The sequence below is a fragment of the Rhinolophus sinicus genome, chromosome 17 (genome assembly GCF_057876585.1).
Source record: "Rhinolophus sinicus isolate RSI-liver-muscle chromosome 17, RSI-T2T, whole genome shotgun sequence".
Classification (NCBI taxonomy): Eukaryota; Metazoa; Chordata; class Mammalia; order Chiroptera; family Rhinolophidae; genus Rhinolophus; species Rhinolophus sinicus.
The window spans coordinates 85,649,461-85,665,282 of NC_142517.1; the positions used below are offsets into that span (position 1 = coordinate 85,649,461).

At 31.9% G+C, this 15,822-nt stretch overlaps 1 protein-coding gene across 2 annotated transcripts in view; it reads right to left on the reverse strand.

Annotated features, from left to right (window-relative positions):
- EPHA3 (EPH receptor A3) overlaps positions 1-15,822 on the reverse strand; it is a 356,820-nt gene that overhangs the window by 47,262 nt on the left and 293,736 nt on the right. For both annotated transcript variants that reach the window (XM_074333229.2, XM_019745445.3), the window contains exons 10-11: positions 14,143-14,268; positions 6,419-6,604 (exon numbers count right to left, since the gene is read on the reverse strand). In XM_074333229.2, the coding sequence (XP_074189330.1) occupies positions 6,419-6,604; positions 14,143-14,268 (312 nt within the window). The remainder of the gene's footprint in view (positions 1-6,418; positions 6,605-14,142; positions 14,269-15,822) is intronic.

The following is a 15,822-nucleotide window of genomic DNA, read 5'->3' on the forward strand; positions in this document are numbered from 1 at the left end:
AATTAAGTGTTACTTTAGAGTGACATATTTTCATGCAAACATAAAATTATTCATCAATGGCTGAAATATTACACATTGTGGAAATTTAATTCATTTCCAAAGAAATGCTATTAACTCCTATTTATAGTAATTGTGTCTTACATACTCCATGTCTTATTTTCAAAAGTCTTAAACACACTGTAATAAATGAGTATGATTTATAAAATCAAAATATTTGGCATTAGCTGCCCACACTTGTTATTAATATCTTGTAATCAAAATCAGAGTGGAAGCAAAAAAGCATAAGCAGAAGAAAGAAAATTGAAAAAAAAAAACCTGACAGAATATGCCTCACTATTTCCAGGAAAGAAGACTTGAATCATCTCTGATTAGAAAGATAATGTTTTGGTTATAAATTTTCACGTACTGTACCTAACTGACTGATAGAAGTATTGTAATGCACTGAATTAGAGTATCTTTCTGCAGGTGCTCCTTTAAATTATATAAAAATACAGGACTATCTTTCCCAAATTCCATTTTAATCAAGACATTATTCATGTTAAGAATGACCTTTATTATATCCATTGGTCTATGAGTTAATGAGGGCAGGTGCCAACTCTATTTTGTCTGTAGTTGTAAATCCAGCACCTAGCAGAGTGCCAGTGACAATTGATCACATCACATCTATCATTTCAGGCTGGCTAAGGATAATCTCTCCCTTGAAAACAAGGCTAAGAAACACTTTCTCCAAGTCTCCCTTAACCACCCATACTCTATCAATCTTAACACGCCAAATGCTTTTCACTCAGCAGACTTTAAGATTTTTAAATTAATTTTGCTAATTTGAAATACAATTTTAATACCTTTGAAGACTGGGACAATCTTCCTTATTCCATTCAGAGCTGACTCATATAGTAAGTGCATTGACACTGCATACAGTCATCTCAATGTGCTTGGTTGATTTTACAAGGACAGCTTAGTTTTTTTTTTTCTTTTCAAGCTTTCTACCTTTTATTTATTTCTTGTCTAATTGCGAAAATTAATACATGAGTTATAATAATGAATTGAAGTGATGATAGCAGGCTTCTTGTTTCTACTTTTATAAAAATGGTTTTATTGTTTCACGATTCAATATGACGTTTGTAGGTTTGTTTGTTTTTGTTTTTGTGGTGTTTACGTACATTTACCAGGCAAACAGATTTGCAATGTATGATATACTAAGAAAAAAATTTTTAATTAAAATATTGTTCATTTTCCACATTTATTGAGATTGACTTTTTTTTTCCTATCTATTGAGTTTCTTGAATATAAGGGTTAAGCCAACTTTGTATTTTTAGAATAAACTAAACTTGGGAATGATGTAGTATCTTCTTAAAAACTTTTTAACTTAAAATTTTTTCTTAGTATATCAAACAGAAAATATGTATGCCTCGTAAATGTATGCAAACGCCATAAAAACAAGAACAAACAAACCTACAAATGTCATATTCAATCGTGAAACAACAAACAAAAAACACATCTTTTAAAGTAGAAACAAGAAGCCTGGTATCACTTCAATTCATTATTATACCTAACGTATTAATTTTTGCAATTAGACAAGAAAATAAATAAAAGGTAGAAAGCTTGAAAAGGAAAAAAAATTAAGCTGTCCTTATAAAACCAACTGAGCACACTGAGATGACTGTATGCAGTGTCACTGCACTTATTATATGAATCAGCTCTGAATGGAATAAGGAAGAATAGAAATATTGTTACACTGACCCATTATTTTCCTTTCTGATAATATTCTTGTATGAGTTGGTATCAAAATATCACTAGCCTCATGAGTTAGGGGTGTTTCTTTTTCTCCCTTTCTGCAAGAGTTTACCAGAATTACTCAGACAGTTATTAAACAAGTGTATAATTATATTTCTTCTTCCATTATGAGAATTATTGTAAATTTAAACTAGCACTTTTTAATAGACAGTTGTTGGACACATGTAAGTCATGCTCTAACATATTTCGTAAGTTGAATTTAATTTTTCTAAACTATCAAAAATGCATCCTATCTCAATGATTGTGAAAAATATACAACACATTCTTTTGTAATTCAAATGTGGCCAATTCAACCAAGAGATATGAGTGGATAATGCTGAAGAAATAAGGAAAGTTCTTTAGATATGTTAAAATAGCAGTCCCTACCTTATGTTTTTCTCTAATATATTGAGTAGAGATTTTCTTAGTTTTGTTGATGTGGGCAATTAGGTAGAGATTTTGTCATTCTAACAAACGATTTCTGTAAATTATTAATAAAATAAATACAACTATATATTGTCTATTGAGAATATGACCTGGAGTGTCGTACCCTTGAGACAAGTTCAAAAGAATACCTTTAAAGAAAAGAAAACAGGAAATAGCAAGAATTTGGCATTGTCACTAAAGAATGACATCTTATTCCTGCAGTATTTCTTTATCATGTGTGGAGGAGATAGAAAGGTGAAAACAAATGACTAAGTGTTTTGTGTCAAGTAGATGCTCACACCAACATAGAAATGTTTTAATTGTGAGAAATCGCAAAGTTCTGCTCACAGCATTTCTCAATAATACAAGTTTACAGTTAAGTTGCATTATTATTATTATTTTTCAAAATTTTAGTAAATAATCCCTCCCCAAATAGCAACAACAACAACCAAAAAAACACATCAACTTCATTAAATTTAATCCCTTCTATTTCACTAGGTGAAAAGTGGCCAATGGAGTTCTTGAAGTCTGAATATCATTTGACTAATGGTGTGATGGCAGAAATATCAAACATTTGCTTTAAAAAAGTTTCATCTTTTTGAACTTCAAGTAAAATTGATAACACATGTTAGTGCCAAGTTCTGAGCAAAGACTGTGTCCCCAGCTTTCTGCTACTTTGAAGATCAGAGACTCTCTCACCTTCTCTTGTTTAAGACCATCAGGTTCAAAATGTACCATTAAAATTGTTTATGGCTCAATTCAAATAAATGAAAATATAATGATTGAAGCTTTCTTTAAATGAGTTGAAAATGATACATTATAATAGATCTAGTGCTTCAAAGCACATAATTAACAGCAATAATAAAAAGAATTATCTTTGAGAAAAAAAAAAAAAAAAGAAAAAAGAGAAAGATTTTTTTTCCCAAGTATTTCTTCTATACTCCTAATATTAACCAGCAAAATCTCAAATCCACCAGAAGTGGTAATTTAGATTTTCATAGCTCTATTCCACTTAACAACGTATTTCTGTGTAATTTTATTCGATCTTTGAAGTATCTGGAAATAGGAAATTAGAGCTGCTAATTCCATTTTACAAGTGAAGAAAGTGAGTCTCTGTGAGTGGTTTGATTTGACAGAGGTCTCACAACCAGTAGGTGTAAATCAGAACTTGAACTGTGACCCTCTGATTCTTAATCCCGATACCAATGTGCTTTCTTTTCTTCTTTAAATACAATTTTGTTCATTAAAATGTGAGCTCTGCATCACTCTAGGTGTGTGTGTGCATGCGCCTGTGTGTTTGAATTTTGCAGTTAGATTGTTTTTGCCATTTTATAGTTTGAGGAAACAAAGAAATAGCAGTGGATTGAATACCTTATTCTGGTAACAAAATTGTTTTCTTTATATGTTAAATGCAGCATATTATATTTATTCTATGGCATTTCTATTTTCTCTCAGATGTTACAGGGTGCCAGACTTAGAGCATTTAAATATGTGTCACTAAAGGAGCTCAAAATCTAATTCTAGGTCTGCAACTCTATTATGTTTGCACTATATGAGTTGACTGGGATTTATATAGTCAGATTTGGCAGCTTCTTATATACTTATTTGACTAGCGAGATACATCAAATTTAGAACTTTTTCTCTAAGAAGAAGGTAGTTGTAATCCATATTAGAATGTTATAGAATCAGACTTGAAGAAGACATTTAATGTATAGTACCTGCAATTTTTAAAGGTCATTTTTGTTCTTAATGTGTTTTTTTTCCCCCCTGCATTTTGGTCTTGGAGATTTTTTTTATGGATTTCTTTGCTAAGTGACCATAATTCGTATTTGATTATTTCATTTGTATATCTAAAAAATACCGGCCACAATAATTTTGGTTTAATGCTGCTTATTATTCAGTCATGAATTTATAGGAAACAGCTAGTAAATGTAACAAGTTGTTTTCAATAATTTATAACACAGGAAACAAAAAAAGTCAACTCATATTTGATAATATATGAGAGTCTATCAATAAGCTTAAATCTAAACCTGATACTTACTTTTATAGTTACTGTTATCTTATTTTTTTTTTTTAGTTGGAGGTGTTGGAGAAATTAGGTGATGATTGTGCCCATGCTAAAATGTATACATTTTCTTCATCACTCCCTGAGTGCTGCAAGCAGTTACACAATTGTACTTCTTTAAAATGTGCATTCAATTAAATGAACCAACATTAAAGAAAGACCTATTGGTAGAAGATACTGTTCTTTTAGTCATTCATTCATTTAATGAATCCATCAATCTTTTATTCCTTAACATTGTTAAATTAAGTACCTACTATGATCCAGGTTCTGTTTTAGTCACTGATTATCAAACAACATGAATTTGCCCTCTATGAACATTTTTATTTTGTTTTAAGTGTTGAAGGTTATTAATTATCTACAGAAAGTTGCTGAAGCTTGAGGGATGCCCTGCTATGGTCAAATTATTAGGGAATATAAAAAAATGAAGACATAAAATAATAAGTAGAATATAATGATAAAAAATATCATTTTTGTTGAGAGTTAGTGATAGAAGGGAAACGAGAAGACCAAGTTCCCAATGCCACATTTAGCATTTTCTAGTTAGACAAGCTACTTGCTCTTTTAGTTATCATTTCTTCAACTGTAAAATGGAATTATATCTAATTCACAGGGTGGTGGTAAGAATAAAATAATGTCTGTAGTACAATGTGGAACACATGATAGTCAACTCTAAAAGAAAAACTTGTGAAAATTGACAGTAAAAAAAAAAAAAAGGTACATAAGTACAAATGAGTTTCCTCTCCCAGTGGGGCTCAAGATACAAAGGACAAGCATCCTTGGTAAGGATGCTATGGAGGAGAATAAATGGCTAATTGACTATTAAAACACTACTGAGACATGATTGTATCCCATGGATATTAAGTATTATGGTTTTGCTCTCAAGGAACAAAGGATTCATACATTTTCCCAATCATTACTACTACTACCAGTGTTTTTATTATTAATTAAAAAACATACAAAATTTTCCGTAAGAAAACATTTCAATATTACTACTAGTATGGTCTAAGTTTTAGACATATAGAAGGGAAAAATGCTTCTTACATAGCTTAATATGGATTTAAAGTTTATGGGTAAATTCTTGTACATTGTCAAGTTCTTGACCCCTTTATTGTAGAAGAAAACTCTAAAGTATACCAAAGTATCTTTTCAATTATACCATACTTTTGTGAAGAAAGACTGGCATTTTTAGTCACACTAAAATGAGAATAAGTATTAGTGCCACTAGGAAAGTGCTTTATGTAATGTTAAAGAAAAATATCATTGTGAAAAACATAATGTGTAATGTCTGTTGGTAGCCACATAATATGTAAATGCAGTGTCAATGAATTATCCCCTAATGGATGCCAAATTCCCTGCCATATGTCATCTTTCACTCTGAGGAGTTTGCTGCCAATTTACTTTATTCGTCATTTTGTGCTCCAAAATCTTGAGGGGAAAAACATAAAATAAAAAAAATTCAGAGTATTCTCAAGAGATTTTCTTTGGGATTGGAGCCAAAAATCACATAGTTGCCTCAAGGGACCCCTTTTGAGTCTGGCTGGAGAAACCATCATGGAAATAAGTTCAGCTCTCCATCACAGGCTGTGAGCCAGAGCTCCCCAGACCAGTCAAGAAGCCATGTGGGGCTATAGATCAGAATTGTTTGAAATCCACAGAGAACCAAGAAAAGACCTTGGGCCTGATGTGATCCCAGACTTTACAGCTCAGAAGCATTCCCCAAACTCCCATAATTTCCCAAAAGCCAAAGGGAAAAAAAATGGAAGCTTAAATAAAACTGGTGAACAATAAAAGAAAAAGCAGCTAGCTGGGAGTTCCTGACAATTTCTGTCAAAATTAAGTTATCATTTTTCCCACTTCTTAACCATATTTTAATCATTCTGTATTAATATGATATAGTCCAATGTTTCACTTCTAAAAAATTTTTAACTTTTTAAAGATCTAGAATAATATTGCCAATACAACAATATCTTGTTAAATATCTTTGTTCTCTTGTCAAAGAAAGACATGTTAATCTTAAACTGGTCTTTTTGTTATGAATGATAGGTATTTATGAAAAAAATAATTTTAAAAGATCAAAAATTTTAAATGATTGAGTTTGGGTTTAAACAACCTTTGTTACACATACACAAATGTTGGTCTCATGACTTTACTTACTTTTAGTAACAACTCCCTCCAGTCGAATGATGTTGGGATGGTCGAACTGTCCCATAATGCTTGCTTCTCCCAGGAAATCTCTCCTTTGTTTTTCTGTGTAGCCTACTTTCAGGGTCTTGATGGCAACTGAAATCTCTTTTTTTGATGGAAGTTTTAAGCGACCACTGCACACCTCTCCAAACTCACCTGTTAGAAAGCAAAGAACAAATCAACAACAAAGGGAAGCAATTGCATAATAAAATATTAGCGGTAGAGAGCAATTATTTCCTATTAATAATTTCATACAAAATATGTATACCTTTGACCTGGAAGATATACATTGTAGGCCTCCAAATTATTTTGGAAGATGGTAATCTGAGACTCCCTAAGAAGCACCAGGACATCCACACCCTAGTGGCAAATGGACCTTGTGAGAAGCCTCATGTATTTTTAAGTCCCACACTGTGAAGAATGCAAAATGAACAAGAGGAACGTTGAAAGCTATATTTAGCTATTAGACTTTTCACTCCTTGTTCTTATAGTTACCATTTCTTCAGGGTAATCAACAGACTGGCAGGGATATTATGAGTTAAGCATCGGATTAAATTTCAGATGTTTCTAACTATTCTGTTTTTACTACAAAGGACAATTTAACAGTATACTCAGACTCCCTGAAAATGAGACTCAAAGCCTCTGCTATCAATTCATTTTATTGGATTATTGGCATATTGCATTATTGACATTCTCATAGATGTAAAGTTCTCTGGGCTTCTGGGAGATGTACAATAATATAGCAGTATCAAATAAAAGATACCATATTTTTATCTATAGAATCACTGTAAAAGTATTTTCTCACATTCCATGTCTTCAATTTAAAAAGTTGTCTCAAATGAACAATTAATCCAGAAGTTGTTGAACGTAAAGTGTTGCTGACTTTTTAATAGTCTACTCCAATTGCTATAAAATTTCCTAGAACTAGTTTTAGCAGTCTTCATATACATCATTATTGAGAAGATTTGCTCTTTCATTAGATTTTGAGCTTTCTGAGATCAGAGACCCTTTCCTTCATTTCTCTGCCCCATAGAGATAGTCATAAAGTGGTACCATCCATATAATGCTCCTTGTTCATAAAGAAATCCTAATATTGTGGGGATTGTAAGATTGGTTTTGTACATTTAAAAATGGTATTTAAATATCAAATGAAAGGTTTTATGGAAATGAATTAATTGAATGATCCATTTGTAGGCTCTCTATGGAGTGGAATAACATTCTTGATCCAACCTTCTCACTGTGAGTTTTTGTACAATCTTCGTGCCCCAGGGATCAGCCAGAGAGATGGTATCAACAAATAAAATACTTCTCTACTTTTTGTCCAAGTGAGTGGTTTGACCCACAGAAGCAGCAGGTTGTCTTCCTGATCTGCGACTGCATCACTACAAACAGCTTGCTTCTCAAATCACCAGACTTGACCCCTTCTTAGTAATCCAGTCTTGCCACTATTTTTAAAACAACGACTTATACTGCAACTTGTCAAAGTCACTTAAGGTCCAAAGGCAGTTATTTATACATTTACTTAATAAACATTCATCAAGTAGTAACAGAATGAAAGACGCAATGAAAAACACAGAGATCTAATGGTCAACAAGGCAGAGGAAGTATAGAGAAGATAGCAATCCCTGCAGCTAGAGTGTTCCTTAGTATTACACAGAGAATTAGGGCCAGAACTTGAGAATGGTCATTGATTTTTTTTTTTTTTAAGGAAGAATACGTCATTATAGATGTGTGAGTATTAGGAAGAGAAGGTATGATGCAAAATAAATCATCATTAGAATGTATAAGCAAGAGTAAATTTTTCTTCTTTATGCAGGGTTATTGAAACATTACCAGACAGCTGCAGTTTATTTCATGTAGACATTAATTTTGGGCAAACCATTGGGAGGCACCCATAATGAATTTTCATTTTCTGAAAGTTCTGCCACTATTATGAGGCAATATGGTGGAAAATGCAAATCAAAACCACAATGAGATATTACTTCACATCAGTCAGAATGGCTATTATCAAAAATTCAACAAATAACGTGTTGGTGAGAATGTGGAGAAAAGGGAACCCTTGTGCACTGTTGGTAGAACTGCAAACTGGTGCAGCCCCAATGGAAGCAACATGGAGATTCTTCAAAAAACTAAAAATAGATATACCATACGACAGAGCAATTCCACTTCTGGGTATTTATCCAAAGAAAATAAAAACATTAATTCTAGAAGCTATGTGAACCCCTATGTTCATTGCAGCACTATTACAATAGCCAAGATACGAAAGCAAATTAGGTGTACATTAATAGGTGAATGGATAAAGATGAGGTAGTACATGCATACAATGGAATATTTCTCAGCTATAAAAAAGAATAAAATCTTGCCATTTATAACAACATGGATAGACCTAGAATGTATTATTATGCTAAGTAAAATAAGTCAGGTAGAGAAAGACAAATACTATGTGGTTTCACTTATATATGGTTTATAAAACAAAACAAAACAAATAAACAAAACAAAATAAAAATGGTTTCATAGAAACAGACCAAACAGATGGTTACCAGGAGGGATGGGATGGAAGGATAGGTGAAAAGGAGAAGGGGAATACAGTCAATAATATTGTGACAAGTTCACACCTATCACAAAATTACTAGAATTAGTAGGAATCACATTATAAGGCATAAAAATGTCAAATCATTATATTATGCAACTAAAACATATACAACCAATGTAAGATTGTATACCAACTATACTTAAATTAAAAAATAATAATTAAAATAAAATACATTGGCAGAAAAAATTGGATGTAATCACCATTTATTGTAAATGACAAGTCACTTACTTGTCAGTTTACATGACAGTAAGAGCTGTGGGACAGAGCATTGATTTGTCTTGGGTCTAAATCTGCCTCTGTCACTAATTAGCGGTGTGATTTTAAGTGAGTGTCTTAACCTCTCTGTGCTTTTGTCCCCTTATCTATAGAATAGGAACTCCGATTGTGTCCATCTCATAAGGTTTTTGTGCTATTAAAGGAATTAATGTATGTAAAGCACTTAGAAGAGTGCCAGACACATAGTAAGTGCCATCTGTTAGTCACTATTTTCCTCTTCAAGTTCAAACCCACCTCAAGAAGAATAAATTATCTATTTACCTCTGATGAGTTAGAACAAATTGAAGAATAAACATAAAAGTGCTTTTAAAAATGACAAATACTGGATTAATGTAAGAAGAGATGGCTGTGATGATCATGGTGATATAATGTCACATTAGACAAGCATTTCTAGAGGAGAGCATTTTGTAAAAGTACCTCACTAGGGAGATTAAGGGGAAAGGTTTGAAGTTCAAGTGGACAGATTAGAGTTCCTTTCTTTCTCCTCAGTGGGATATCTGGACATATGTATACATATATATACCTTCAAATTTCAGAAAATCATGTTTCAGTAATGCTAATTTTTAAAAATCACAAAATTTAGAAATGTGATTATTTCATCAAACACTAGAAATAGTCACCAATATATTATATTAGAAATAGAAATGTTAAACATTAATTTAATTATCTTTATAATAACTTAAAAAAACTATGTTCAAAAATTAATGAAGACTGGGAAAACACAATGCCTGACCTTTCCATATAGCCAAATTTTACATGGTATTATTCAATTAACTTCGCACCAATAAGGAAGAAAATTTAGATCCTATTATTTCTATATAAAAGCACACCTAGAAAAAGATAATTTCAAAAGATACTGTGTGATTTTTTAATTCATCATTGCAGTAGTATTTGTTTGTTAAAATAAAGTATGCTTTATGATAATTAGTATACTATATTCTGACTTAACATGCACAATTGCTCAAAATTAAATTTCTTATACCAGTATCATTTAAAATGGAAGAAAAATGTACTTCTGTTTAAATAAAATGACTCTTTGCATGAGCCTCAAAGCCCATTCTCCTTCTACTATTTTAACACAAAGAAGCAAAATAAAAATACAGATGGAACAATGCTGGTATGTTAGCTAAGCACTATACATTAATGATTGCAATTCTTCCTCACAAAAATCTTTTAAAAAAGCACCACTGTTATCATCAGTGTCTAGCATGGACTTCAACATTGAAAAGTACAAATTCAAATTTTCTTTCCTAATTAATAACTATGTGACCATGGGCTACTCAAATTTTCACCTTTTGTTTCCTCATCTGGTGAAAGGAATATACTACTTATCTATAAGGTTAATACAATTAAATATCAAGTGAATGCCCAGCATAGAAAGGAGTTAAACAAATATTTTCTACCTTTAGAAATTTTCAATAATCCTTGAAATAATGGTTGGATTAGGGAATAAAATTAAAATCTCTGTTTTACCTATTCTTTGTATAAAAGCTCTGACAGAAAATTAGAGGATTAACCCACATATATGTATATAGAGTCTTTCTGTATGTTTAATTGTGAAAGTTCTGTCCTTGACCAAAAGATTTAGGCTTTTAACAATGAAAGATAGTTGCTAATCAATTAAGCAAAATTATTCATGTTTTATATACAAAATTATTTTAAAAAAGTAAAAAGGATATGGGAAGTAGGTAAGTACGTAGATGAAGGAAGGCTGGCTATGGGTGGATTGTTATTATATTTGTTGTAGAAACAGATACATGCAGGTTCATTATACTCATACAATTTTATCTTTTTTCATGGCTATTTAAAATTTTGTAGAACAGAATGTTTCAAAGTCTTAACTTCATATTTCATCTTAGAGATGACAAAGCCTTTAAAGACTAGTCAAGACAGACTAGAATTGATTGTGCATATTGAAATCTTCTAGGAGAAGCATAACTGACCTTAAAGATATACTTGTTTGAAAACCAAATAAGTACAGTTTTATTGCCCTTAATGTGGCAAATGAGAATATTGGCAACAAAACCCTGAAAATGGGGTATTTGCCTAATTTTTTACAGTGTTTGAATAGAGAAAGGGAAAGAGGATCCATAGTTATCTTTTTTTTTAATTGATCCTTTTTAATGTATTTCTTTTTGTGAGATATTCTTTTTATTTCTTTTAATTAAAGTTTATTGGGGTGACAACTGTTAGTAAAGTTACATAGATTTCAGGTGTACAATTCTCAGGTGTGCAATACATCATCTATATCTTACATTATATGTTCACCACCCAGAGTCAGTTCTCCTTCCATCATTCTCTTCTAGAACCCGCCACATCCCTTATCCTCTGGTAACCACTAAACTATTGTCTATGTCTATTAGTTTTTGTTTTTTCATTTGTTTGTCTTGTATTTTTGTTGTTTTCAGTTTTATATCCCACATACCAGTGAAATCACATGTTCTCTACTTTTTCTGTCTGACTTATTTTGCTTAGCACTATAATCTCATGATCCATCCATGTTGTCACAAATGGTAGTATTTCATCTTTTCTTATGGCCGAATAGTATTCCATTGTGTATATATACCACAACTTCTCTACCCATTCATCTATCAAAGGACACTTTGGTTGTTTCCGTGTTTGGCCACTGTAAATAAAGCTGCAATAAACATTGGAGCACATATGGCTTTACGGATAAATGTTTTCAGAATTTTGGGGTAGATACCCAGGAGAGGGATTGCTGGGTCATATGGTAATTCTATTCCGAATTTTTTGAGAAATCTCTACACTGTCTTCCATAGCAGCTGCATCAATCTGCATTCCCACCAACAGTGTGTGAGGGTTCCTTTTTGTGTACAGCCTCTCCAACACTTATTACTATTTGTCTTGTTGATGATAGCCTTTCTAACTAGTGTGAGGTGATATCTCATTGTGGATTTTATTTGCATTTCTCTGATGATTAGTGATGTTGAACATTTTTTCAAATGTCTGTCGTCATCTGTATGTCCTCTTTGGAGAAATGTCTTTTCAGGTCCTCTGCCCAGTTTTTAATTGAATTATTTTGTTGTTGTTGTTGTTGAGTTGTATGAGTTCCTTATATATTTTGGATATTAGCCCCTTATCAGTTCCATAGTAATTTTTAATGAGCACCAGAGATTACTGATTCAGCATAAGTAGCCCTTCCCTTTATTCCATTTAAAAGATACCAGTTTTAATGAATACACTTTGTCTCACACTACCATGTTCTAGAAATCTGTCTTTGTCAATAAAATCTGTATATATAAGCTTTTACTAATTCAGAGGCTCTCAAATTTCGAGTTCCCAATGTGTCTGTCTGGCCTTCTGGACATTGGCGGAGAGTCAGTGGGTTTTCCCTCCTCTGATCAGATTTTCCAGTTGAGTGTGAAAAGTCCTATTCTGCCACTGTGGCTTCCATGCTGGAGAAGAGTGCACTCTTGTGGGGCAACATTAAACAATGACAAGCACCCTCTGCTCCATGGAGCAGTTAGTTCACAGAGAGAACTATACAAATGAAAGTGAGTAATTAATATATACGTGTTTTAACTGGATTGCCATAGAGGTATCATGAAGGTAAATATTAGTAAGTCTTAGATTGTGAAAAAAAAAGAAAAAAGAAATAACTCTAGCTTCCTTTCATGAGCCACTAGTTTAATATTTTAATATTTCCTAATATGTGAGTTTTAGGAGGATACAACATTAAGAAAATTAAAGGAAGATTTAATAAATTATTTTATTTAGATAATACGAATTACTCAGATGGTACTGCTTGAGTAGTAAGTATGGCTTCAGTTCTAAACACTGCTTTGGTGTATAGAAAACAAAAACAGAGAAAATTATATGCACATTTGTATAAAAAGCATCAATCATAAATATAGTACTTGCAGAAAATTGATCTGATGTGTTATGCATAATTCAATGAGCTAATTTCTCAGTCTTCCACTCTATTTCCCACATCAATGTAACTAGTTTCTATTTGTTTTTCAAGCAATATTGAGAAATGAGATGATGGTGTAAAACTATTATTGTACAGTACTGTTCATTTTGAGTAGTAGTATTATTCAAATGCACACTGCATGTACTATGAATGTCCATGTGTTTATGTGCAAATGTATAAAATACTGTTATTTTATAAATTTCTATAATTTTATCAGAAATATACAACAGCTATTAATAATCATTTTATAGGTGTTTATTAATGAATTTGTGATAGAGCAAATTAATGGGTAGGATAAAGAGACTCTTATTAGAAAACAAGAGTCAATACAAATAAATTGAGACTGTATAAAATTACAGGCAAGTATTAAAATGGAACACTTCATATTATTTAAACTATCCACTCAAAATAGTTGCCATAAAATTTATCATTTATGATTTTATTTTGTGTGTCTATTTTTTAATTTCTGAACAAGATTCTAAAATTACCTTTTTCTACAAATCCAAAATTTCACTTAGTAGGCTTATTTAAAGTAAGACACACTTTTATCCTGTTATCCCTACTTAGCCAAATAGTCTTTGTGACACTTGATCAGCATAGCCATGGAGAGATTGAGCTTTTGCTGTTGCCGCCTCTGAAATTCAGTAAATAAAAAGCTGGCCATGGTCTGTAAGTCTGTAGGTCTGGCACCTTTGAAATCATTATATCCCATTAAATGCCCATTTATATATTGCTTGCCTTTGATCATGAAACCAAATCAGAAAATGTCCTTTTTCAAAGCAATATACTTAGACTTGAGAACCTGAGCAATCTCAGGCAGGATTCCTATGTGCAGTTGTAACTTGTTACTAACACACTAGATTGGCTGTGGTAAACTATGGTGGTGGTTACCTGCTCCAACAACTTTGTCAATGGATATGTTGGTGGCGTCCAATTCCTTAGCAAACTCATGAACTGCTTGGGTAGGGTCTTCATATGTGTGTGGATCAACGTAAGTCCTGAGTCCTGGAAGTTTTACTGTTTAAGGAAAGGAAGAAAAGGCATTATTGTAGCTAAATTTATAAAACCGTTATTGGGCACATTTTATGATAACATGATTGGTTAAAAATAATCCCCATTATGATAAAGAGCACCGACCTTTAGTTTATTCTAAGGTATCATAGAAATTGGCAGATAGGTTGGATTAAGTGTTGGACAGTTTACAAAAAGAAGTTCCCCACAATGAAACATAAAGATGAACCGCAGTGAGCTTTCTCTGCAAAAGGAAAATGGACATTCATGGAGGGGGATCTTAAAGATGGTTCAAAATTTGTGTAGGCCCAATAATTACTTTCAGTGCACTAGTGAATGAATGCCATCACCCCATCGCATGTTTATGATTTTACAAATAGTAACAAAGTATCTATCACAATGCACATCTGACAATAAATCAAAGTTTGTGAAATCCTCTCATAAGGAGGGAATAGCTACTGTAATTACAGATAAATTAAAGTGTATAAAATGCATGTCTTCTATCTGACGTTTCTGCTTTTATTAACATTCACATTCAAAGTCCCACTCTACAATTATATAGTTTAAGATATGAGTTTAGGCATATATGATATGGGCATTAAGGTGTATATTAATATAGTATCAGTTAACTAAAATCTTATTGTATAGATTTTCAACATGTTTAAAGGCAATATAACTATTCTCTGTAAGTTTAATTATGGTGCTAAGGAGCTAAATTGCAAAGATAAATCATATTATAGCTTATTAAATATAAATCCCCTTCATAATTTATTTATTTAATTATTCTGAATGTGAAACATTTTCATGATATTCTGTAATCAAAATAGCAAAGACAAAAGTTACTAGAGAATCATTTTGGATTTGATTTAATATTAATGAGTTTTCTATCACTTGGGAAAATAGCTCATATTAGAAACAATTTGGAATGTTCAATAAACTAACTTTCTTTGAAAGAAAATTAAAATTTTAAAAAGTGAGCCTAAGATCTATTAAAGTACATAAACATGCTCTAACATTAAAGGAAATGAAATTTATCTCCCACAGTGCATGTACTAATATTATTGATTTTCCTTCTAATTTGGTAACATTTGTAGAAAGTATTGGTAACATTGTTTCAGCAGGGGAAGTGGATGCTTAATGGTGATATATTCTTTCATTTATCACACTAGAATATTGAAAGATTTTTTAATCCTAAAATAACAAATAAAAAATAAGACATTCTTTTTTCCAAGATCCATTTATCATGAAAGAATCTTTTTGGCAAAATCACAGCTGAACAATCTGTGATGACTAGATTTCTTTGAATGAGTGTTGTAGTTTGCATGAAATAGATGTAGATACTGTGATGATAGCAATTGTTCTGAGAAACTTCAGTACAATGGACATTAGGCCAATGAATCCAGGATTTCAGAGTTTGGGCTACAAAATGATTAGTGTGTGGACCTACACTCACTTTGTGAATGCCATGATTATACCACATTATAACTTACGTTCCTGCAAAGCTTCCATAGAGGTTTTGAGTCAATAGACATAACAATAAATCGAATAAAAAAAAAAATA